The 26,954-nt window shown below is 35.2% G+C and overlaps 1 protein-coding gene across 5 annotated transcripts in view; it reads left to right on the forward strand.

Annotated features, from left to right (window-relative positions):
* The window catches only part of TTC37 (tetratricopeptide repeat domain 37), a 90,261-nt gene that overhangs the window by 10,019 nt on the left and 53,288 nt on the right, over positions 1-26,954 (forward strand). For all 5 annotated transcript variants that reach the window (XM_044265366.1, XM_044265384.1, XM_044265346.1 and 2 more), the window contains 17 exons: positions 521-611; positions 2,682-2,825; positions 4,105-4,196; positions 4,635-4,710; positions 5,254-5,394; positions 7,973-8,071; positions 8,180-8,288; positions 14,469-14,609; positions 16,190-16,291; positions 17,103-17,242; positions 19,542-19,628; positions 19,895-19,998; positions 20,463-20,589; positions 21,459-21,638; positions 22,160-22,284; positions 24,120-24,373; positions 25,514-25,616. In XM_044265366.1, coding sequence (XP_044121301.1) covers positions 522-611; positions 2,682-2,825; positions 4,105-4,196; positions 4,635-4,710; positions 5,254-5,394; positions 7,973-8,071; positions 8,180-8,288; positions 14,469-14,609; positions 16,190-16,291; positions 17,103-17,242; positions 19,542-19,628; positions 19,895-19,998; positions 20,463-20,589; positions 21,459-21,638; positions 22,160-22,284; positions 24,120-24,373; positions 25,514-25,616 — 2,114 coding nt within the window. In that variant the 5' untranslated portion in view covers position 521. The remainder of the gene's footprint in view (positions 1-520; positions 612-2,681; positions 2,826-4,104; positions 4,197-4,634; positions 4,711-5,253; positions 5,395-7,972; positions 8,072-8,179; positions 8,289-14,468; positions 14,610-16,189; positions 16,292-17,102; positions 17,243-19,541; positions 19,629-19,894; positions 19,999-20,462; positions 20,590-21,458; positions 21,639-22,159; positions 22,285-24,119; positions 24,374-25,513; positions 25,617-26,954) is intronic.

Consider the following 26,954-nt stretch of genomic DNA (forward strand, 5'->3'; position numbering starts at 1 on the left):
ATTAGATTGAGATTGATATGTGCTTTGAATCCTAGCCTTTTAGATCATCTACTATATGAACAATGAGTATAACTCAAATACAACTGGCTTTCAACAAATATTTATTAATGTATACAGTTAGATAATCAGTCCTGGCAGTACAGCAGTTTGCAATAACAACCACAGACAAAAAGCCCTGCCTACATGACACTCACATACTAGTGGGTTTGGGGAACAGAAAATAAATAAAATAAGTAAAACGTATGGTGTAGAAGATGCTAAATGTTAGGGTGGGGTTAAGAGAATATTGTGTAGTTGGGTTTGCAGGGGGAGGAAGGGTTGAAATTTTAAGTAGTGTGACCAGCCAAGGTTTCACTGAGCAAGTGACATTTGATTAAAAATTTGAAGAGGTGAGGGAATACAGTATAGGGACCTTAGAGTGGAAAGAGTATTCCAGGTAGAAGGAATTACATGTGCATTTTTCAGTTGGTTAAGTTTGTTGGTATTATTGTAGGTTCTCTCAAGTTTTTTATTTCCGCAGAATGTCTAGCAAGGAAGTAAAAACTGCTCTAAAAAGTGCTAGAGATGCAATCAGAAACAAAGAATACAAAGAAGCTTTGAAACATTGTAAGGTAACTGAAACGTTTTTTATTCCACAGTAAAATTATGTTACCCATTTACAAGCCTTATGGATTTGTAACGTGTATCATTTTTTGTCTCAACATTAATGAAAGTGGTTAGATTATTTAGTAGACCATTAGAGTGGTTGAGCTAGGATAAACTACACTGGCCATACGCAAAGTCAAACTCTCAAAATATGAATATCCGATATCTTTTGATGGGATGTATTATGGAGCACTACTGTATCATAAAGTTTTCTTTCTTAATGGTATGTTGACACTATCATTCTGTTTGGTTTGTGAATGGGAGCTCACGATTCTAAAGCTCCTTTGTAAGGTGCTGAGGGGAATGTCCCTGTCCAGAGGGAGAAATTGAATGTGGAGGAGAGAGAGTGTAAGGGTAGGAATGAGAGAGGATGGGATCCTGAGCTTGAAGTGGAATTTTCTTCTCCTTTTTCTTTCTTTCTTTCTTTCTTTCTTTCTTTCTTTCTTTTCTTTCTTTCTTTCTTTCTTTCTTTTTTTTAAGATTTATTTATTTATTTGACAGATAGAGATCACAAGTAGGCAGAGAGGCAGGCAGAGAGAGAGGGGGATGCAGGCTCCCCACTAAGCAGAGACCCCGATGCGGGGTTCGATCCCAGGACTCTGAGATCATGACCTGAGCCGAAGGCAGAGACTTTAACCCACTGAGCCACCCAGACGCCCCAAAGTGGAGTTTTCGATACTTTTTCCTTCTTAGCAGTGGGGAAGATAGGTGTAAATACTGTCAGATTTGTAGATTTGGGGATAAGAAGAGAGGAATGTTCCCCTCTGATGTCTTCTATTTTCTTAGTAAGGCATAAGCTGAGAGTGGAAGGAGAATTGTATAGGAGATTTGAGATAAAAAGATATGAAGTGGTTGTTATTTAACTTACTAGTGGTGATTGAAAGGACTGCCATGCCCTAATAAATGTCCATCTGAAGTTTCATGTGATTGAAGTGAAATCAGTGAACTGAGTTGTGTGGTTTCTCCCTTCATGTTCAGCTTCTCAAGCTTAGTAATGGGCATGCTGGGGTTCAAGTATGGATGTTGAGAAAGATGATGGGGAAGAGAGGTGAAGGAGTTGAGGATATTCGCAAGGGAGGGATGACAGTGATGGGTTATTGGAGTCTAAGCTGGAAACGGAGGGATAAGAACTGAGAAGTGGGGCAATCGTAGAATAAGAGGGGGGTCACTAATTGGACATCTCAGAGTTTAAACAATTGTCAGCTTTGGTAGTTACCACATTGGTGGATAGAATGGAATTTGTGCTGTAGAATGATGAGAGATTGCTAGAAGTGTCATGTGGATCCATAGAATCTGACTGTCTCAGCTCATGGAAATATTCTTATTTTCCCTAGAATAGGTAAAACTTAAGAGCTAATTATCTACTAGATTTAATTAGCTACTAGTTTTGTTTTCTGTCACTAGAACATCTTTGTTTTCTGTTTCAGACTTTCACTTAAGTGAGTATCTGTTCTTTCTGAAAGCAATAGCTCTACATACAATTTTTATTCTCATTGACAGGTGGTATTTAAACATTCATTGCCTCTATTTATCTTGAACATATGTGGTATAGTCACATTGGGGTCAGCCTACCTCCCTACCTTGCTCTTTTGACGAAAAATCTGTCTGATAGTTGGAAATGTTATCACAGTGCAGGACAATGTGGGTGTTGGTTAGAGTGAAACGATATAGAAAACAGTTTTGTGAGTTTACTGGTGGCAGTGTGGAGTGGACGCAGCAAGATGGTCAGGTGATAGGAATAGTCTTAGTGTTCTTTGTATACATAGTATTTTCATTTTCAAGGAGGATGGGGAGGCATCAGCATTGCTTGGGCAGCTCTTAAAATATATACCTCATATTTTAGACTCCTTTCACTTATCAATCCAATCCACCTCCTGCTCTCCTTGAGGAAACTGAAGACCAGAGAGGTTGAGTGGCATTCTTAAGATCACCCTTAGTGGTAGATCCAGATTTCCTGACACTCAAGTAGTCTTTTAGTTGTTTGTTCATTAGCTTCCAAAATTTAATGACCTGTTCTTTTAATTTTTTTCCACCAGACAGTGTTAAAACAAGAGAAAAATAACTATAATGCCTGGGTTTTTATTGGTGTTGCTGCAGCCGAGTTAGAACAACCTGATCAGGCTCAGGGTGCCTATAAAAAAGCTGCTGAACTAGAGCCAGATCAATTACTGGCTTGGCAGGTATGTAGATTTTTTTTTCCTATATTATGGTAAATTTTTTGCCACATTAAAAAAAATATAGGTAGCAGCTTTTAAAAAAGTCATTTAAACCATTATTTAACCCCATAGAAGAAAAAAGTTTTAAATGTACTGATCTTCTAAACCTGTACATTAGTTAAAAAAAAAAAAATGCCTGTGATGCTATTTTGACATCCAACCCAATGGATTATTTTCAGAGGTGAGGATTGGAATTCAAATATGATTATGTAAATCTCTAATTATGTGTGTGTATATGAAAGACTTACCAAGAATATTCCTTATGCTTATTCAAGGGAAAAGAAATGCATATTAATATGTTTTCTAAAGGTAAGATATAAAAAATCTGCAAATCTATGTATTTGAGTGAAATTCTTTTTTCTTATTTAAAGTTCTTCATATTTTATGTTGGCTTCTCCAGCTTTTTCATCTTTAATAAGTTTGTTTAATATCTCAATTACATCTTAGAAACTGTGATAAATAGGCAGTAGGCTTGGGAGAACATGAACCTGTTTGTCTCATATTTATGTGAACAAGAACATGAGAGGGGGTATCTGGTAACACACTTAGAGAGATGCCTGCTTTTATTATGTATTGATTGATTTAAAATACCTGATCATTCTTTGAAGAAAAGGTGACAGTTTCTACAAATTACTTAGATTTTTTTTGACCATATAGAAGTAGTGTCATATAGTAATAAGAGTTAAGATTTTTTGTTGTGAACCACTTCAAATATATTTTCAAAGCTCTTTTTAAAGATCAGTTTATTTGAGACAGAGAAAGAGAGAGAGAGAGAGAGAGTGCACGCATGTACACATGCATGAGCAGGGAGGGGCAGAGGAAGAGGGAGAGAGAATCAGGCAGATTCCCTGCTGAGCATGGAGCTTGACTCAGGCCTCTGTCCCAAGACTTTGAGATAATGACCCAAACTAAAATCAAGAGTTGCACGCTTAACTGACTGAGCCCCCAAGATGCCCCACTTCAAATATATTTTCAGAAGTAAAGAGAATGGTAAAATGAGCCCCTCTGGCTATCACCTGGCTTCTGTAAAAATCCACACATGGCCAGTATTTTTTCATCTATGCTTTGATCTACTTTCTCCCACCCTAATTATTTGCCTCCAAATCCCAGACATTATTTTATTTTTAAGTTATAATTTTCTTTATCGTAAATAAATAATCTTTATATATCGTCACTTTATTTAGCAAAATGAATGTGAGAGTATTAGACTTTTTAAAATAATCTCTACTGTTTCCTATTTTAGGGGTTAGCAAGCTTATATGAGAAATGTAACCACATAAATGCTAAGGATGACTTGCCTGGTGTTTACCAGAAGCTCCTGGATCTTTATGAAAGGTAATCATTATATGGGGAAAGGCCTGTGTCTTTAAAAGCTTTAATTTGAATAAACTGATTAAAACTTCCATAGAAGTACTCCAAACATTTACTGGGAATTGAGAAGCATTTTTCTTTCATACTGTTGTTACAAACTCTTTTGCTTGTGGTTGAAATAAAATCAAAACACTAATAGTAAGAGGATTGACTAGTTTGGGAACTTTGATATAATTTTTAGGTAATATGATAGAAGATATTATTTCTTAAACCTTCTCTTTTTTAATGAGAGGCTCATTTTATAAAATTTTCCTGTGGTATGAAAGGGGATATGTTCTAATTTAAAATAGTACCTGACAGTAGTATTACTGGGATATTTTAATTTTAGTATCTTAAGCCCTTGGTTGTTTTCATTAATCAGATTCAAAATCCTTTTTTTTTTTTTTAATTTTTTATTCTAAGTGTTGACAAACAGAAGTGGTGCGATGTCTGTAAGAAACTTGTGGATCTATATTACCAAGAAAAGAAACACGTAGAGGTTGGTTAATGATTTGGTGGGGTAGTAGACTTCTTTTACTAAAGCCATTATTAGAAGAAAGCTTTCATTTAGCTTAAGGGAAAATTTAAACAATTAGTATGTAGTGTGATATTAAAAGAATATAGAGAGATATTACAAATTATAGTGTTTTCAAACTAAATTAAATTTCAGGTTTTAGTTATTCTAACTTCCAGACCTTTTTGAAACTGGGCAGGGATAAATAAAATAAGTAAAAGCATCATCTGTAGAATTTAGTGACATATTTGTGGTGCATTTATAGCTGATGCTATAGTTACAAGGTTTGGGGCATGTAGTCATTATTCCTGTTTCCACTCTGTTATATTAGTTGTACTTCTAAATATAATGGCTGTCTGGTTTTGCCCAGACACCATAGTTCTTTTGGAGTTCATAATAGATGAATTTCTGTGGTTTTGCTATTTTTATGTATTAGCAGATGAAAAATGTTTTTATTTGTAGATTTTATATTTCTAATTGGTGTTTTTGATATTTAAGATTAAAAAAGAATTTAAATCTCCTTGATAGGTGGCCCGAACATGGCACAAGTTGATAAAGACACGGCAGGAGGAAGGTGCAGACAACCAAGAGCTTCACCAGCTGTGGAAGAAATTGACTCAGTTGCTGGCTGAGAGTACTGAGGATCAGAATAATGAGACCCAGCAATTGGTATTGACCTGTTTATTCCCTGCAGTTTGTATCATGAATATTGATCATTTAATTGAATTTAGCAAATGGAAATAGAATAATATAGAAAAGTACCATATGTTAAAATTGATATTTTGTAAGTATTCAATTTATTTTATTTATTTTTTAATGTATTTTTAAAAGATTTTATTTATTCGAAAGAGAAAGAGAGAGAGAGCACAAGCAGGGGAGCGGGAGAGGGAAAAGCAGACTCCCTGTTGAGTGAGGAGCCTGATGTGGGGCTTGATCCCAGGGATCATGACCTGAGCTGAAGGCAGATGCTTAACTGACTAAGCCATCCAGGCGCCCCTACATGTTCAATTTTAAATTCATAGGGGTTCTTGCTATTAAAGTCAGAATTATTTCCCTGCAATCTCATACTAAGTCTGGACAGAGTGGAATTGGTTTTCAGGGATCACAGTTTACTTCCCTGGGTTCATACTAATCCAGTAAATTAGTTATTTAATCACTGTGAAAAAGAAATGTGAAATTGGCTTTCACAAAACTGCTGAAATTTCTAAAAAGTTGTACTTACTTAAAGGTATGTGTAAAGGTATGTTTCTTTAAGTTCATGAAGTAACTTTGAAGTTTAGCAACTCAGAGCATTTTGTTTAAAGGGTTTAGGGTACTTATATCTAGAAATATATTGGGATAATATTAGAAAATATCTCCATTCTACTTTTTTACATTTGTAAGTTTAAAAGTCAGCTTAATTTCTTATTATTGTATATAGGCATTCAGTATATATTTGTGCAATTGAATGGACTTTTTGAATATAAGCAATTATAGACTGAATATAGGATGAGAAGTACATTTTTGTATGTACATTCATTCACTTATTAATCCTTTTTTCAGAAAATATTTGTTTTATGTAGAATCTACTATACATGTCAGGCAGTGTCCTAAATAAATGCTGAAGATAAAAATAGAAGACTATGATTTGCATTTGTTTGTGTGTTGGTTTATCTGTGTATAGGTTTAGTTGTGGAAAAAAATTGGACAGTGACAAAATTAGGTGAATTGCAAACTTAAATCATATCTTCATAGGACTTCATTATTTTCATTGAAAAACTATAGGTTATCAGAATGTCAAACATATACCAAATGCAAAATAAGTTTTTAATTACCTGTTCTGTGTTCCTCCATGAAAAAGAACTAATTATGCTTGTCATTTTAAGAATTGATTTTTAACTGTTAAAAATAGTAAGAGGATTTCGGGGTGGAGTTATTTCCATCTTGAATTCTAATGATAATTTTGCTTATTTCAGTGTGTTCAGGAAAAAATATGTCACCTGATTTCCAGATGGATTAATTGCACTACTATTTTTTGAAACCCTTGTGCTGGGGACGCCTGGGTGGCTCAGTTGGTTAAGCAGCTGCGTTCGGCTCAGGTCATGATCCCAGCATCCTGGGATCGAGTCCTGCATCAGGCTCCTTGCTCTGCAGGGAGCCTGCTTCTCCCTCTGCCTCTGCCTGCCACTCTGCCTGTGCTTGCTCTCCCTCTCTCTCTCTCTCTGACAAATAAATAAATAAAATCTTAAAAAAAAATATTGAAACCCTTGTGCTGAACTGCACAAGTTAGGCTTCCCTTTTTGCAAGGTCATTAACTTTGTCAGAGGAGTAAAATTTTCTTCGTTTGTGTAGACTTTATATCCTACTTCATAAAGAAATTTGGAGGCAGTGAACTGTATTATGAGTTTTCATTTCAAAGTCATGGAGGGGCTTGTGGGTGGCTCTGTCAAAACATACGAGTTTTGATCTCAGCTAAGGTCTTGATATCAGGGTCATGATTTCAAGCCCCACTGGGCATGGAGGGTACTTTAAAAAATAAAAATAAAAATAAATGAAGTCATGGAAATTCATTTTTTAAAAAAAGTAGGACTTGTGTAACTAAATGAATGATATTCTTTAACGTGCTTGATCTGGGTTTTAGTATTGTTCTTGCTCAAAACGTATTTAGAAAGCTTCTTTGGGAATTTTCTTCAAAGTCATTTGGGAATTTTCTTCAAAGTACTACTATCAAAGTAGTACTGGATAAGAAGTGATTTTATTATAGTTCAGTCATATTTCTGGTTTCCTTTTTAAAAGTTTAACTTTACAAATTTATTTAAGATTAAAGATTTGCTACCACTGAAAATATTCCAAGGAACATACTGGTGATTTCAGTAGAGATGTTTTAAAAATGGTTGATTAGTTGCAGTTTCACAGGTATATAAAGAAGACTATACCTCTCCAGTTGACTATTTCCTAGGGAACAGTGACCACTTAAAGAATGTTTTGTTAAATTCATGATATTAATTTATAGTTATCCCTCATTATTTCAGTGCAGTCTCCTGCCACTTGGAATTAGATTGTATTCTAAATGCATAGACATTTTTTCCCTCATAAAAAATTGTCAGGTCCAGATAATATATAGTACAGGAAAACATGAGATAGTAAAATGCATTTGCAGTTCGTTAGTTGAGGTGGTATATTGTATAAGTGAGTCATATACGTTCAGCTATTTATTACATTTGTCTTTTCAGTATCCTAAAGATGATAGCTTTTTTGTTTGTTTCAGCTTTTAGCTGCTTTTGAGAATGCACTGGACTTATCAGATAAGATTCCTAGTGAAGATCACCAAGTACTTTATAGACAGTTCATTCGCTGTTTATCCAAAGTAAGTTGATTTTAAAAATCTCTAATGTGACTTTTACATTCTAATTAGGAAGGTGTTCACAAGCATATTTTACTATTACTTAGTTTATTTTACTTTTATATTTTCGAGTTTCCTCATGAGACCGCTAGACTGAAGAAGGCCTGTGAAGGAATGATAAACATCTATCCCACTGTACAATATCCATTAGAAGTGCTTTGTTTGCATTTAATTGAATCAGGTAAGTTCTTCCCTATTATATTGTATGTTCTTGAAGTATATGAACATATGGGAAGGTTGTTGCTATCAATCAAAAATTGTTTCAGTGCTTACCCTGTGTAAGGTGTTGTTTGAATAATTCTGGACATACAAGGAAGTACAGTGTGTTATCTTTGTGCACATGAAGAGGCTAATTAATGTAGAAGAGTATAATAATACAGGGGAATAATGAATAACTGAGTTCATTGTTGATCAGTGAAGGCTTTTGGAAGACAGGAATTGAAGAGAGTCTTAAATTTTCCTCAGAAATTAGGTAAACAGGAAGAGGTGAAAGGTACACAGATGGCATGAGCAGAAGTATGGCGCTAGGTTGCAGTTTTTAGGACTAGTAGAATAGTTTTATTTGCTCTAGTGGAAGGAATAAGTAAGGTGGATTTTGGTTGAGTAGGTTGAACTATCTTGCCTACAGCTATGAATGTCATACATTCTCAGCATTGATGTTACAGTGTCACAAGTCCATGGTTATAGATGCTGTGGTACTGTAAAGTAATGAACTTTGTGAAGGATCTACTTGTTTAATGAAATAGAGCAGATTCAAGTCAGAGTGTATGTCTAGGCTTATGCCTGGTGTTCTTCTTTGTGTTCTTTCTTGGAGGGGGGAGGAGAGAGAGCCGATGACAGCTAGCATGCTGGGAGTTGTCAGAACCTGTGCCTGTCATATCACATGCCCAGGGCTGGTGTTCAGTTAGTTTACAGGAGATTGACCTCCATGGTTTTCACACTGGCCTCTGTCCTCTTTGTCAGTATCTGTGCTGAATAGATTTTTACATAATTTAACCGTCGCTCATGTCCATGTCTGTATTCATCTGATGAACAAAATTCACAGAAATCAGTCATTGAAATAGATCAACAGTACCAGCGCTGATGTGTTAATGATTATAAAGTTTGCAGAGCTTTACTAATTTAATTGTTTTTATTTTGTTGCTAAAGGAGTATACACCTGGGAATGCTTTGTGTGTGAATGACCATCGCAGGTTTCATAATAGAAAAATTGTTGAAAACTAGTGATAGAGGTAACTGAGGGAGAATGCCTGTTGGAAAAGTATTGTTGCATCTACCTTGGCTCTCCCCACTTTAGCTTTCCCTTCTAAGTCCTACTTGTATTCCGCCTTGATGCCATATCTGAATTAAAATTCACTATTATCTTAAGAGTTGGGTTTTTTTGGTAAGAAGTAAGTGGATCCCCTTTACTTTAACTGAGTCAGAGATAGACTTGTGAGAGTAGTTTTCACTAATGTGAGATAAGAAATACCAAATGTTGTAGTGAATCAATTTATGAAGTATAAAGTCACACTAATAGGGTTTGTGGGATAGATCGTATAGAAGGTAGACTAGATTGGGTAGACTAAATGATTTTGTGAATGAATGTACTGGGACTATGACAGTGGCAATAGAAAGTAACAGGTGAATGAAAAAATTAGATTTGGTAAGAGGTAAAGGGAGGAAGATACTTATTTTATTTTAAGCTCTTGAAAAGTTGGCCTACTGTGGAATGATCATCCGTAAGAAAGTTGAGTTGTGAAGAGGAGAGGTTAGTAGACATTCAAAGGGAAATGCCTGTCTGGCTTGCAGGTGAGGGATTAGTACTAAGGCTAGACATAAGGTTTGGAAATAACTTGTGTGTGGGTCCAAGTGAATAAAGTGTAGTGGGTGACTTCAGAGGATGACTAGAGAGCAAAAAGCTGAAAACTTCGTCTTGGGTGGTTCTGGCTGGCTTGAAGGGAAAGGCAGGGAAAGAGGAAAGTAGGAAACAGAGAAGCAGAGAGGTCAGACAGGAAGGTGGTGGAACCTGATATGAAGCAACAGAGAAGGCAAGGAAAGAGCATTTCAGAAAGGAGATCTGTACTTACAGTTTGAGCAACTAACCTCAAAAAATGAGGATTTTTTTTTTTTTAGGACTGTATTTTCTAATCGAAGTGATTGAATTGGAACTTAGATTTCAGTGATGGGAAAAGAGTAGGAAGAAGTGGGTAGCAGGTATTAAAACAATAATCCAGGGATTTGGCTGACTGCAGTTAAGGGAGAGGAGGAAGAAGCATGCAAAGGGGTTGGTAAGCTTTTAGAGGAGTAGAAGAACTGTGATAGTGTTGCCTGGGAGGAGAGGTTCAAGAAGGGAGGGCTAGTTAACACTGTGAACTTCGTGTTGAGGTCAAGGAGGATGAGACCTAGTAAGAGACTTTGAATATGAGGAGCATGCTTGTGAATTTTTGTGGGTTTTTTTCTCCATTGACAGGGAATAGTTCCAAAATTCATCCAGTTTTTCCTGATTTTAACATGATTCCCATTACATTCCCAAGATAAATGTGCTGATTTCGTAATTGGTCTCTGGTACCCATTCCTCCACCCTTTTTCTACTATTACAATTGCTGTTGAGAAACTGATGGCCAGTGTTACCATTTTCTTCTCTATTTTCTTTCAGCTATTAATGATCTATACGCGTCCCTCATTTTTGACCTGGTCACATGCCAAGTGACACAAGAGGATACTTGAAATTTCTTTTTGAGGACTGATTGTGTGCTTTATCAGTTAGCACACATATGCCTCTAATGTGGATTTGTTGAATAAGTATGGTCTCCATATTAAAAAAAAAAGCTACAAAACTATAGAAGAAATTAAGTCAACAGTCTGTAGAGTTTTCTCTACAGCATGAATTCAGTATTTGAAATGCATTCTAGAATGGGTTATGCTGAATGATAAGAGAGTGTGTTGGTTTATATGAAAATAATCATTCCTGGAGAGGGTATTTTGCAGAATTGAAAGAAAGAAAGCTTTATATCCTGGTAAAGGGGAGCGGGTAAGTGGATATTTACTTACATGGTACACCAAGGAAGAAGTTTTTTTCTGTAGAATCATTGGTTGTGAGAATCTGTGGGATGGAGCCGATCAGGCTTAGGTACTTTCTAAGGTAAAGCATTATTCTGGGGGTAAAAGTTAAACACTTAAACTGCCAAACAGTAGGAAGCTGTGCTTAATGATTTCTTTTTCTTTTCATTGCTCCTCTAAACCAAACTTTCTGTGTATGAACTTCTGAAACTATAAGGTATTTAAAGGCTGACCTATCCTCCCCCAACGTGCTTTAGTTTCTGCAGAATTTTCTACTTCACAGCAGTTAATCACTGGGTTCTCTTCCACTGGGAACAAATGTACTTCATTCTCCTTTGTCCTCCTTTGCATGCTGAGACTTGAAGATTCATTTTCAAAATGAGTCAGTTTATAAAGCTTCACATAACAAGTAGTGAGTAGCTTTTATGGTTGTCAGCTGATGAAATGTTATTTCATGCTAAATGACCTTTTCGGGTTATTTTATTTTGCCTTACATTTGAAATGGGGGAGAATAAGAAAGCTTGGTTCTTCAAATCCAAATATGAAAGAGCTTACAAATTTGTGCTCTGGAATATTAGAAAATCCAGATGAAAATAAAGAAATGAATACATGCTGTTTTGTCCCCCCCACCCCCACCCCAGGCTAGGTTTATTTAAAAGAAAAATTCTACAGTAGTGATCAGTTTCTTTGTGATGTCAGCAATTAATTAGCTATTTTTAAAAATCATCTTTTTTTTTTGTGGTAAACTTTAGGAAACAGGATTCTCATGGGTATTACTTGGCATCTACCCTGAATCTCTTCAGAACACCTTTCATTCTTAGAGATTTAGCATTCATCAGCCCCAAATCTAGCTTGCCTATTGACAGACAAAAATAACATTGTCAAACTTGTTTTAAAGTCTGGAATCTTAGAATCTTTTAAATGTTAAAAAGAGCAGTAAGTTAAAGAAACAATTTTCTATTAAAAAAGAAATCAAGTGTATTTCCTCTCTGTTTCTATCCTCCACATACTATTTAGCTAGTATGAGTTCTCAGCAAGAGTTAATATGGAGAAGAGGATTGAAAACTGAGGCTTTGGAATATCCCTTGTCTCTACAAAGGATCAGTGATGTTGTTACTACTGTTGACAGTTTTGGGGAACACTAGAGAAGATTCCTCTAAGTATCATTTATTCTTGGTCATATGTAGAGAGTCCATTTCCCAAGGACTAGAACATTGGCTCTCCAAATCTCTTTTGGTTTCTGTAATTGTGCTCCCAGATAGTATGGAAGATTTATCTTATCTAGAAGTTTTTCATGTTCATCTTAGCCTTTTAGAAACAGTTTTCATCTGCCTACCCCCAGTTTGTCTACCTGTGTAAGTTTTTGGGTATCCTGCATATGGGTGATCATTGGGATGACGCGTGACTGACTTTTCCATCACAGGTGTGTTTTCTATAATAAGGGCGGTTTATGTAGCCAGGGTACTCTTAGGAGTTACGTTTATATGGGGTAAGATAGTTTTGACTCAGATAGCTAGAAGTTGAAGGTAAAATTTTAATAGCTATTTTGTTTTCTTTTTTAGAATGATGATTTTAATTTTCCATAGTAATTCTCAAGCATTATTTATTAACTGACTAAGCCTTTTAGTGCATCAGTTCATAATGGTATTCTTAAAGGATCATTGCAGTATTTAATGGATGCCTACTGAATACAAGATACCATGCTAGTCCCTACCCTCCAGAAGTTACTGTTTAGCTTTAGAGGTACTAACTGCAGTGTATATATTAAGACTAACAATAAAGGCGGTATATGGCGTTGGTAAATACTATAGGCCTGTCGTTCTTCAGATTTGGTCTCTGAACTTGTAGCAGTCGCATTATCTGGGAACTTCTTTGAAGTCCCAGCTTTCAGGTCTGACATTCAGATCAGAAACTTTGAGAATGGGGCTTAGCATTCTCCAGGTGATTCTGATGTCTAGTTGAGACAATACCACTGGTTGAAAAAGGGAGGGGGAAAAAAAAAAACCCCACTGGTTTGCTTGGGAGGAGAAGGGTGTATGTTACTAGGCATGTCTGCTTTTGGAAATTACATTTATGGAAGCCGTAGTGAGAACATATTGACAGAAGGTAATTCATGTCTAGAAGCGTAATAATTGCTGGTTGAGGTCCTTTTTACTGGCTAACTAAAAAAAGTGGTATTTCTTCCAATTTGTTTTCAAAGCTCACCGAAGAGTATTGAAGTTTTAATTCTTTAGCCATTAAGAATTCCTTGAATTTTTGGTACTAATTTGGATTTATAAATCAATGTATAATATCATAGATTATGCATTGGAGTGTATCTGGTTTTGAAAAATTTGAAATGTATAACCTAAATGGTAACATGCAAGGAATTTATCTTTGACATCTGAGACTGAAAGAGTGCTTCCCCATGTGGTCTGGGGGCACAAGTTTTAAATAGATAGTAAAGCATCAAGCTGCTTTTTCAAACAAATTATTTTTATTTGTTCCCCGTATTTACTGCTTCAAACTATAATTTGTCTTAATTCTTAAGAATTTTCCTATGTGATTAAGCAATTTATTAAAATGCTGAGTACTCTTTTAACAGTTTATTCTCAAAACAGAAATCATATTTTCTACTTGTTTTTGTGCTTTTCTGGGAATGGAAATCCTGAGATTGGTTTGGAGAAAATAAACATAACAAAATAAATAGTGTTTTCTAAACTAAATTATTTTACCAAAATAAATTTGAAACAAATGTAGGCATTGGATGACTATTACATAGGTTTAACCATTAACTTATATAGGAAAAGAAAGTTTTTGAAAGAATGCAGAAAAGTACTGCTGAACTTGTAAACCTAAGAAAATGTAACTAAGTTTTTGTACAGTATCTTGACAAGTAGTCTGTATTTTGGTCGTAGGATTCTGGAAGAATCTGCCCAATTTGACATCCTGGCTGCTACGTCTCTAGCAGCACGGTTGCCCAAGGAGAGAGGTTGGCGAAGTTACTGTGGAATAGGAAAAGGAGAGCCGGCAAGCAGGAGGCTATGTGTCTTAGAGCAGTGGCAAGTAGGAGCAGGTTTCTTGTTTGAGGGTTCAGTTTACCCATACTGCAGTGGGTAAAGTGGTTTCTACCTCCAATATTTAAGAAGATGGAGAAGCATAATTTTTTTAATGGTATGTTAGTATTTTTTAGTATTGTTGGTCTACGTAAGTTTCGAATTCCTGGAGTCAGGATATGGTGGAGGATGTGTAAGACAGCATTTGAGCTTAAAGTATATAAGTTTTGGCAATTGGAAATTTGGAGTATGTATGCTAATAATTTCTCTTTTTTTTTTTCCAGGCAGTCTTACTGATGAAGGACAGCAGTACTGTTGCAGATTAATGGAAATGGATTCCAGAAGTGGTCCAGGCTTCATTGGTTTAGGCATTAAAGCATTACAAGACAAAAAGTATGAAGATGCTGTTAGTAACCTAACAGAAGGTAAGTGTACAGTATAAAGCCTGTAACGTGAGGTTTAAGTTATGAACAAACTCAAGGGTATAACTTCTTGGAGTGCATTAAATTGAACACAACCCAAGAAAGTGTTGAAGCAACATCTGTCACAAGTAAGAAGACAGGGAAATAGCCCTCAAGGCAGTGTCTCCCTGTGGGGTTAATACAGGAAGCTTTTATTCAGTGTATTAGGGGGTGTGGGTAGAGAGCTGGTGTACACATTAAGAAACGTAATATATACGTACTCTCTTCCCCTGCTTAAAACCTTTCATGGGTTTTCAGCTGCCCCTAGGATAACATACAAACTCCTTCACAAGGTTTGCAAACCTCTTGAGTTTGATTTTTTGCCCTTTCCTGCTCCCATGCTTCATTTTCAAAGATAATGAGTCCATATGCTATTAATTAGGCACTTTGGTTGAGCTATATATGTCTGTCTTGTTAGCATGCTAGTGCATACATTGTATGTTACCAAAATGGCTGAAGACCTCATCCACAGCAATAAATCTTATTATTATAGTGAGATAAACAGAACTTCAGGGTCACTGGTGGGCTTTGGTGCAGCCCTCAGCTCAAAGTGTCTCAAATTGGCTCATGCAAAAGGCTATCAGTTAAAACATCTAGCAGGTTCCTGCGTCGGATCTGTTGGTTGTGTGAAACAAAACATATTCCTTCCATGTTTTTGTCCCTTCCCCTCCTTCCTTCTGCTCATAACTTTCAGTCCTCTGATCTGAATAATTCTCCTTCACATCCTAGCTAGCATAGTCAGTAGGCAGTTATCTTTGGGCCTTTCTCTGAGGAATGTATATTTAAGATAGAAGTGAAAAAAATACATACTCTGGAGTTTGCTTAGGTCTGGATTCCAGTTAATTTCAAGACCTTGAGAAGACTAAGTAAATTCTTTGTCTCAATGTTTTTGTTTGTAAAGTAAAGATATAGACATAGATATAGACATAGCATAATTATTTTATATCTATGCCCCCCCATCCTTAGGAATCTTTAACTTACTTTTCTATGTATGATGTTTGTGGATGAACTCACATTCGAATAGAGATATGAGTAACAAATACCACCTTAGAGTAGGAGGAGCATTTTAAGCCAAGAGTCAAATAGCCTGAGACTGAGAGCACAGCTGGAATTCAGGGCAGTTCAGTGACATTGAGAATGACCTGTGGGAGCAGTAAGAGTCAAGAAAGGAGACTGGAGAGGGGCCTTGCACACTTTGTGAATGAGTTTGCATGTTATCCTAAGGGCAGCTGGGAACCTGTGGAAGTTTTAAAAATGGGAATTCCGTAATTCCATTTGTATTTGTAGAGCTATTCTGGCTACAGTGTAGAGAATGAATTGGAGTGGCTGGCAAGCACTTGCAGTGGTCTGGAATAAAGATGGTGGAGATAGGAGCTGAAGTAGCAGTTGTAGAGAAATGGATTGGGGCATGGAATCAATGTTGCAAATAATTATATATGAGAGACAAGGGAGAGGAGGGGTCTGATTTGGAGAGTAGATGGTGTTGCCACTTTTCTCAGTAATCATAGAAAGCTTGGATTTTGTGATTGCTTTTATCCTTTTAGGATTAAAGGAAAGCCCTCTTTGCACGGCTGGTTGGTATCATCTGGCAGAAGTCCAAGTTAAAATGCATAGACCTAAGGAAGCTGTTCTTTCATGCAATCAAGGTATTACTGACATCTGTAAGGGTGGCCAACCCTGTTTCTTTTTTATATTAAAGAAGAAAAAGATAGTGGTTTAAAGAAACTTACATGCTTTATTTTGTATTTTAATTTACTGACCAATTTAAGTTTCATTGAGATGGTTAAATAATGCCAAGTATATGTGCATGTTGTGTATGATCTTTTAAACTAACAGTATTTTTCAAAGGATCCCTGTACTTGGGATTTTGACAGTCAGTTTAGGCTTGTGTGGAGGTGCTCTGTCTGTAATAAGGCAGTTTCTGGTGCGTCCAGAACTTCAGGAGCCTTTGATTTCTCTGATGTAAATATGAGAAGTCTCAGGCATCTGGAGCCTATTTGAATGTGGTCAGATGGGTCATGTGAGGGGATAGGTAATCATAAAAAGTGGTTCACTGCTCTTGACCCAGCCGGTGGCCTAGCCTCTGTAGTTGAGAAAGAGTTCAGCCTGGTCCATATGAATTCAACTTCTTTTCCCTCAGTATCCCTCATTGGCTAAGTTGTGTACTGATGCTTTGGCTAACCTTTGTTGTGTAGCAGATACAGATAGCCATTGTATTTCAGGGTATTCACGTTACATAAAGATAGAGATTTTAAATTTAGTTCTGTTCTGTTTTAAAAGCAGATATTTCCATAAAGAATTCAGGGAAGAATTTATATTTGGCTCTGAATTATTCTTCATGTATGTTGTTTTGGCAATTTATTCTTATTGTATCTCCAATTTATTATTTATCACCCATAAGAAGAAAAAAATGAAGTAATATGGTTGTCTTCATTCAGATGTCCTTAATTTTGTCAGCTCTGAAGAACATAGATAATCTTGGTGTGTCTGGCCGCAGTCTTCATCAGAAGAATCTTTGTCTCCGTTTGAAAGCAGAGGCTTTGATTAAACTCTCAGATTATGAATCTTCATTGGAAGCAATTTGTACTCTTGATCAGGTAGTCTTACCAGGTTTTTCCCTCCAATTTTATTTTTGCAGTCAACCAGGCATCAACCACTTATAAGTATTTATTTATAAACAGATTTTACGTTAGAGGTATGAATTCATCACATCAGCATTTTCTAAATCATTCACACACTTGGAAACTACTGAAGTTATTTGTTTACCTTTTGGTTAAGTACTTAGAGTGTTCTTCATACGATGCAATTTCTTTCTTTAGTCTTGTTCTTATTCTCCTTTTCTCTTTTGGACCTCTAAGGCTGTTACTTATTGATTATTATTAATTCGAGGTTCTAAATTTTTTCCTCCTTTAGAGTTTATAGATTACTGATAAGAACAATGAAGGACACAGTAGCTTCATTGTAGATAGTATTATTTATTTGTTTTTCAGTCTAATAAAACGGAAGGAGATTGATATTTAAGAAGAAATCCTTTTTTTTTTTTAAGATTTTATTTATTTATTTGATAGGAACACAGGGAGAGCAGGAACACAAGCAGGGGGAGGGAGAGAAGGAGAAGCAGGCTTCCTGCCAAGCAGGACCCTGGGATCATGCCTAAGCCGAAGGTAGATGCTCAACGACCGAGCCACCCAGGTGCCCTAGGAATCCTATTTCTTAATGTTTTTGTTTCAAGCAATTTGAAAATCCCTGGCAAAAAGCTAGTAAATTGTGAATTATAACAACATGGTGCTTTTAAAATTTTTGTTCACTAAAGGCTATTTTGGTCTAAAATTAAAATTATATCACTCAATTATTGTGGAGTTTTGAATTTTTAAAATATCATTGTTTTGTATATTTCAAAGGACTTTGCATTTCATAATATTTCATTAAAATTAGAACATTTGTCAGCATCCTTCAAGAACTATTATTTTAATTTCTTATTTTCTACTTGCCTTCTACCAGTAATGTATTTTGTGTGAATGATTTGAGGAGGTCTTTTCAGTCTTTTTGTTTGTTTACACACACACACACACACACACAAAGAAAAGCTTCTTGGAGAGCTGATAATGTCCATGTCTGAAACAGCAAATATACAGGATGAGCCCAGGACATCTTAGAATGCTAGAAAGCAAGGAAACTATAAAAAAGACTTCTAGAATTATACTAGAAAGGCTTAGGAACTACCATGGGTTGGTTGTCACTGTCTAAAGGTTAGTTTGAGCACCAGTAATTACTGTGGGTGGAAAGATATCAAATGGGTTTTAAGTTTAAATTCATGTATTCCAGATGGTACAAAAAAAATCAATAAAATCCTCTATTGGAAACTCTTTGGAGGATGCTAAGAAACCATTTGGCAAGATTCAAAGTATTTATCTTGCCTTTCCTTTATGAACTGTTGCTCAGAATAATCAAATAGATAATGGGGGGGGATTTTTTGTTATTGAAATATTCCATCAGTAAGGAAAGAAGAAATGCAGAATTAGAAAATCACCATTTTGCAGTCCATAATGAATTAATAGATCTAGGCATTGAAGATCAGTGGTTGCTAAACAACATCACCCAAGAGAAAACCATACGTAACCAAGTGCATGTACACGTGAAGTATTCCTGCCAAAGCATCAAAACTGAATCACGTTATGTGTTGAGGCCTAACTACTAATTTATAGAAGATATGGGGGACCAAAGGACATGTCAGGACCATGGGAATACATTCAGTAAAATCCAGACTCAGAAATTGTGACAAGCGGCCCATATTTTTCAACAATTAAATTGTAAGAGAGGAAAAAAGAATGGAAGGGAGCACTGTAGATTGAGACTTAAGAGACCATCTCTTGAAATGCATATACCTTATTCAGATTTTGATTAAAACAAAATCTTAAATATTTTCTGAGCCAACTGAGAAATTTGAACACTTGATAGTTTTTTGATGATAGTAAGGATGTATTGTTGGTTTTGGCAAGGTGTTTATAATGGTAGTACAATTATGTTATATAAAAATGAACTTTTTAGATATATATTGTAAAGTATCAGAAGAAAAGTTATAATATCTGGGGTAATCTAAGAAGGAGTGTAGTGAAATGGGTGGAGGTATGGATGAGAAAAGATTGACTTTGAGTTTATAATTTTGAAGCTGGATAATGAGTACATGTGGGATTAATATACTTTTCTCTAATTTTTTTGAAATGTTTTTGAAATTTTCTCTAATAAAAAGGTTATAAAGAATGAGTGTGTTCATAGTGTTAAAAATAAGGACCTGTATGTCTTTACTCTGTGTTCTTCTATGATCATTCTTTAATTAAAGCAAACATTGCTGCTCTGTGTTAAAAGAGACTTAATCTCTTTATAATTATTTTCTAGGTTTCTGATGCAAATAATATCCCAGGACTTTTGGTTCTTAAAAGCTTGGCCTACCTGAACAAAGGTTCATTAGATGAAGCTTCTAAGGTTGGTTTTTTTCATTCAAAGTGGAATTTTTTTGGTTGGGGAGGGGCAAAGGGAGAGGGAGAGAGAGAGAATCTCAAGTAGGCCCACTCCCAACACAAAGCCTGACTGTGGCTTTGTCTCAACCTTGAGGTCGTGCCCTGAGCCAAAATCAAGAGTCAGATGCTTAAACAGCTGAGCCACCCAGGTTCCCTAAATTTTGAATTTTTTTAAAGCTACAAATGACTTAATTTGGATAAAGAATTGACAGATATCTGTCTACTTTATAGATTATGGAAGACCTTCTCTCTTCTTACCCTGACCTAGCTGAAGTTCATGCCCTGGAAGCTTTGATTCATTTTACCAAAAAGGACTATCCACAAGCAGAGAAATGGTAAGGATATGTTTAGACTGCACATAGATCTAGTCATATCTTAAATTACTGTATTTCTCTAAAATTCAAAATGAGTAGTTTGATAAAGATCTATTTTGTGTAATATGGTCTGCATAAGCATTAGTATTTTAAAGAAATGTATATAACATGTAGCACAGTACCTGTAAGAAAATTCTGTAATGGGTATGAAATTTAACTAGCTGATCATAATGGTCAGTGAGTAGAACAGTGTTTGATGTGTTCTCCTAAATGCTTAGCACACTGGTAAAGCTAAAAGGCATTGTGCTTTTATAAGCTTCTCTTCAAAAAATTTTTTTCTCATTGTGATCTAAATTCTAAAGTAGTAACTTACTTCTGATTTAGCATCTTTGAATAACTCCAACTTTGTCCCAACCAGGAGTTTTCTACATTGTGTGCATGTGTGTGTTTTCTGTGTATCTTCTTACTTCCCTTTGGTGACTTAGTTTTCAGAGGGCTCTTGAGAAAGATGCTGAAGTTGCTGAATATCATTACCAACTTGGGTTAACATATTGGTTCATGAATGAAGAAACAAGAAAAGATAAAACAAAGACTCTTACCCACTTTCTAAAGGTAAAACAAATGCTACTATTAAATTCTTAGTTGAAATGGATTTATAATAAAATAAATAATAATCATATAAGTTAGGCACTTAAAATTACTGTTTTCTGAACTGTTTTTATTTATTTTTTTAAATTTATTTGTTTTAGAGAGAGAGCAAGGGCATGAAAGGGAGGGCCAGAGGGAGAGAGGGAGAGAGAATCTCGAGCAGACTTCATGCTGAGTGCAGAGCCCAACGCAGGGCTTCATCTCACAACCATGAGACCATGACCTGATCCGAAACCAGGAGTCAGACAGTTAAGCGACCGCACCACCTAGACACCCCTGAACTGTTTGTTTGTTTTTTTAAACTAGAGTTATTTGGTGTTTCATCTCTTACACATTAGATTTTGTGAGAATGTTATGTGGGTTTTCAAGGAGAAAATAAAAAATGTAGAAGTTACTTATTTCAGAAACACACATTATAGAAGATGGGACATAATTATCTCTGGAGAAAAATACTGTTTTTAGGTAATTTCCACGACAATATGGGCATATATACTTCCATATGTTTAATTTCTCATATTTTAGATGTTAAAGATCTGAAGTCTTACATTCTTACCTTGATGCATAGAAGAAGGTTAATGTAATAATAACGCTAATTTCACATTTATTTTTAACAAAGAAATAATGTTTTTACACTTGTTTACATTCTGTAAGTAGTAACAACCAGCTCTCCTGTTGCTTTAAATCTTACATTAAGGGACATGTTGGCATATTTTTCTGTGGTTAACAAAGGTGTTCCATTTTTCTTTTAACCTATGTATTTATCTTTCGTGTTTTTAAAGAGAACCACACAGACAAGCTTTAATAATGTGTTACTATCAATCTTTATTTCAAAGGCTGCCAGACTGGATCCATACATGGGCAGAGTTTTCCGCTATTTAGGTCATTACTACAGAGATGTGGTAGGAGATAAAAACAGAGCCCGTGGCTGTTATAGGAAAGCTTTTGAATTAGATGATACTGATGCTGAATCTGGGGCTGCGGCAGTTGACTTAAGTGTGGAGCTTGAAGAGATGGTATGTCTAATAACTTAAACCCTTAGAAATATTTTTATATATGTGTACTTGAAGTTTACTATTTTTTTTTAAAAATTTTAGTTATTTGTCAGAGAGAGAGGAGCGAGAGCGAGCACAGGCAGACAGAGTGGCAGGCAGAGGCAGAGGGAGAAGCAGGCTCCCCGCCAAGCAAGGAGCCGGATGTGGGACTCGATCCTAGGACGCTGGGATCATGACCTGAGCTGAAGGCAGCTGCTCAACCAACTGAGCCACCCAGGCGTCCCGAAGTTTACTATTTTTTAAATTTTTTCTTTGTAGACACAATAGAAATATTTTTGCCACTGTTAGGGAGTAAATTTTCTTTTCATTGGCAGACATTATATTACTCATCACTTATTTTTGAAACCGTAGTTTGAGTATATACTGGTGTAAGTTTAAAAAATCAGAAGCGGTAAATGAAAATATGTTTGGGTACTTTACATAGGTGTTGCATACTTTTATGGTATTTGAGATCTCTAATACTAGTCTTTTCTTAATTTCAGGAAACTGCCTTAGCTATCCTCACAGCAGTAACTCAAAGGGCAAGTGCTGGAACAGCAAAATGGGCCTGGCTTAGGCGAGGACTATACTATTTGAAAGCTGGTCAGCATTCTCAGGCTGTGGCTGAGTAAGGCACCTTATTACATTTAAACTATTAACATATTATTTTTTTAATTAAACTCTCTGTATACCCGAAGTGGACTTCACAAATTGCCTCATTCCAGGTTATATTTTGAGAGAAGGAGTAGCAAAATTTGCTTATAGTTGATCGGTTCTTTTTATGTGCAAGACACTGAAATTGCAAAAATAAATTAAATGATGTCCATTTGTTAAGGAGGTAGCCATTCTAATGAAGTGAAGTCTTCTAAGTGTTACACATATGATGGGGCTCAGTGGAAACTTCAGGAATGAGGCTGATACTTTTATTGTTCTCCCCATGACATGCTTTGTTTTGGGGCAGGAGATAGATTTGCCATCTTCGTGTGCATGTGGTGCAGCTCATTTTTAGTCATTTGGTTTCAACTATACTTAAGGATAAATGAAATAGGGGAGCCTGGCTGGCTCAGTTGGTGGAGCTTGCGACTCTTGATCTCAGGGTCTTGAATTTAAGCCCCATGTTGGGCACAGAGCTTACTTTAAAAAAAAAAGAATAAATAAAATATATTTAGTAATAACAAATACATAATAAAAAGAAGATGTAGGGGAAGGGGGTTAAGTGATACAGCCTTAGCATTATAAAATAAATAAGTCACAGGGATGAAAAGTACAGCATACGGAATATAGTCAGTCGTGTTGTAATAACTTTGGTGACAGAGGGTAAATATATTTATCAACTACACTTATCATGGTGAACATTTCATAGTGTCTGTAAGTTTCAAATCAGTGTGTTATACACCTGAAACTAATATAATATTTTACGTCAGCTGTACTTCAATTTAAAAAAATGAAGAACAAAGACTTTCTGTTTATAAGGAAGTATAACAGAGCCTTAGCATTTCCTAGTAATGAGAACACAGCATCTCTCTATCAATTTAATTAAGTTTATAAGACCTTTGTCTGTCTGTATATAAAATTTTTTGGTTATACTGCAAGAGATAAATTTCATTACTACAGTTACACTGAAAGATTAAAATGTAAGTACTTAAATGTGAATGATCACAATTAATTATAAGCCTTGTATATTTTCTTTTTAGAAAGGATTAGAAAGTACCTTTTTTCTGAACCTAACAAATTGTTGTAGCAGTTATTTTTACCCCCTCCAGTTTGTGAGAACATTAACAAATATATATATGTATATATATACATATGTATATTTGGATTAAGATAAAGTTTCTGATTTATATCAATACCTAGAATACTGTGATATTTCTGTTTTGGTGGAAGGATCAGTGGGGTATTATTACTTGTCATGAGGCATATGGAGATACATACCTATTCTGGTGGGAAACTGGAATTCTTCCAGATAGTCAAGGAAAAAAATTCTGAACAGCACTTGTTTGAAAAGATATTTTGTTCTTATTCATTCCAAATTTATAATAAAATTTCTTAGTATTAAAATATTCAAGTTATAAAAATATATGTTCAAGTTGTAAAAGGAAAAAGTATAGCTGCTTTATTTTTTTAAAGATTTATTTATTTATTTGAGAGAGAGAATGCATAAAGGGAGGAGGGAGGAGCAGAGAAAGAGAGGGGATCTCAAGCAGACTTCCTGCTGAGTGTGGAGCCCAAGACAGGGCTCCATCCCACAACCCCAAGATCATGACCTGAGCTGAAATCAAGAGTCGTCACTCAACTAACTGAGCCACCTAGTTGTCCCGTATACCTGTTTTAAATAGCACTTTTATAAATAGAAGGAACCATGGTTATATGTGATTCAGTTGAATTATTTATTTTTTATTTTCTTTTCAGATGTGGAAGTAGTTCTTTTACCTTTAGTTCACTTACTATTTACTGAAATTTTAGTTTACAGGCAGCATTAAGGGCAGACCCAAAGGACTTCAATTGTTGGGAGTCATTAGGAGAGGCATACTTAAGCAGAGGTGGCTATACGACAGCCTTGAAATCCTTCACAAAAGCCAGTGAGCTGAACCCAGAATCCACATACAGTGTGTTTAAGGTTGCAGCAATACAGCAAATCCTAGGCAAATATAAGGAGGCGGTAGCTCAATACCAGCTGATCATTAAAAAGAAAGAAGATTATGTGCCAGCTTTGAAAGGTAATTTTTTAATACCCCCTTGACTTGTGATACTAGAGTTTAAAATCCTTGAGTAAATGTCTTCCGGAATGTATTTTGTAACCTGAAAAGGATTTCTTTTGTCAACAGCAAGGTTTCTTTTTTCATGGACCTCTTACAGTATGACTTGTTACATAGATTTGAATATAGAAAAATCAAATCTGTTTCATAACAGTACATAAATAGTAATAGGATAAATATTTAACTTGTAGATCAGATAGTATGATAGCTATTTGGTGGATCTCTAAAACAAGAGTTTCCCTGCTCTAATATTTTAATAATTAATTTACTATATCTTCATAAAATTTCAATACATTTTAATTACTTTTTAACTTCTAGGAGATTTTTTTTTCATGTTTTTGAACTTCAGGGACAACTTATATTGTTTTGTTATTATCTAAATTAATTTCATTTTGTCTGTATATATCTACTCCTTCTGAACAAATGATTTTTGGTAATATAAAGTAAAATGCCACCATCCATATATAATCTAAATTTTATATGATTATATCTAACCATTTTTAAAAACCTGGAGCCCATTACATGTCCTTTACTCCATATCTTTTTCCTTTTTAAATGAAACAATTATGGTTTAAGTCAGAAATAGTGTATGTTGAAAGTGATACGTGACTTAGATCTTGAAAACTTCTTTTTAAATTTTGAAAAAATCTCCTCAAGTGAAATTAATTTATTAATTATTAAATCTTTATTGGGCACTTGCTATTTCATTTAAATTTTAGTATAGTTTGCTATCCAGTTTTGAATATAAAAAAATCTTATTTCATAGTAGTTAATAAATAGTAAGATGAAGGAGAGAAGCATTCAGTAGCATTTTCAAAGCTGAGGTTTTGAGTTAAGTAACTTTCCCAAAGCCAAGGAAATTCTTTTCCATAGATTTTTATCACTTTTAGTACATGTTTACTCCAATAGAACCTTGCCATTTAAATTCCATACTAAATGTATGCAAGACCATACTTAAAGATAGTTTTTATACAATACTACTGAGTTTTGTTTTTGGAAAGTGGCTTTAATATCACACCACTATGTTTTGTTTTTTTTTCAACTTTATTCTGAGTGTTTCTTGTATGTGTTTTAATAACTAAAAACTTAACCTGGTTTTAGGTTTGGGCGAATGCCATCTCATGATGGCAAAAGCAGCTCTCGTCGATTATCTTGATGGGAAAGCTGTAGACTACATTGAAAAAGCACTGGAATATTTTACTTGGTTAGTATTATTCTTATTATTCATTGTATTTATTTTCTAGAATTATAATAAAGCCAAAGTTAGAAAATTTTTCTGTGTTTATTCTGTTAGATAAAAGAATCATTATTCAGAATATCAAACACAAAGAATAAGGGACTAGACAATGAATTCTGTACCATACATATTGTATTAATTTTGCATTGGGGAACAGATAGAATTTCTTGCTCTTAGTAGCAGCTGACATGCTAGATGCTAGGGAAGGGTGGGGAGCAGTCTGTCAGGGAAGTGGCAGCTTGGATACAACGTATCAGTGTTCTATTTGATAGTAAGGGCCTGTTTTAGGTATATTGGTAGGGTTGCAGTTGAGGGGAAATGAGCAATCTCATTTTTCCTGAAGAGAATCTGTGTAGGAAAAAAAGTGATGTCTAATATTAAAGGAATCAGAAAAAGCTGAGTAAATCTGGTATTTAGAACTGTAAAGTCACTAGCTAAATAGAAGTGTTGTGTTAGATGATCTTTAAAAGTCTGTTACACATATATTTGAATTATTCTTTTCTTAGACATCTTTCTCGTGCTCCCCTTCCTTTCTTTTCCTACTTGCCTTCTCTTCTGGTTCCTATTGATTTGGTTGCTCCAGAATTGATTTTGAGTATGAACCAAATATGAAAAGAAAACCTTAGCCTTTTCTCTCCCACAGATTTTTATCTCTACTTTTCAAGTCTCACATAATAGAGATCTTTCCAAAGAGGACAGGATATTGTAAAGAGGGCATGCTTCATTTGAACTAGTATTTAAGAGTAAATGTGAACCTTTCAGTGATGATATTTGAAATACATATACTGCCTTTCTAACAATGGGAAATTGTGTTCTGGGTAGCCTATAGCATTCATGGCCAATTAAATGGAGGTCTATGAAACTTTTAAAGTGATAATCCCCAAATTTATGTTTACTTCTAGACTTAAAAGCTCATATTACCATAATTCTTATGTAAGCATGATAGAACTTATTTCACTTTACAGATGTTTTATTTTTTTAGTTGAGCTTTAAAGAAAATAAGAATTTAGGCTGTTGAAATTACTTGTTTCTCTTTCCACTCTATTTTCTTCTTTCATACTGTCAATTCTATTTTTTATTTTTAGGTATTTTTTATTTTACTTTATTTTACCTCTTTTCACCACCACAAGTGTACTATTTAATTCTCCTCCCCTATTTCCCCATTCCCCTACCTACCACCCCTCTGGTAACCATCAGTTTGTTTTCTTTAGCTAAGAATCTGTTTCTTGGTCTGTCCCTCTTTTTTTTTTTTCTTTTTTTTTCCCTTTGCTCATTTGTTTTGTTTCTTATATCTCACATATGAGT

The sequence above is a fragment of the Neovison vison genome, chromosome 1 (assembly GCF_020171115.1).
Source record: "Neovison vison isolate M4711 chromosome 1, ASM_NN_V1, whole genome shotgun sequence".
NCBI classification, from domain to species: Eukaryota; Metazoa; Chordata; class Mammalia; order Carnivora; family Mustelidae; genus Neogale; species Neogale vison.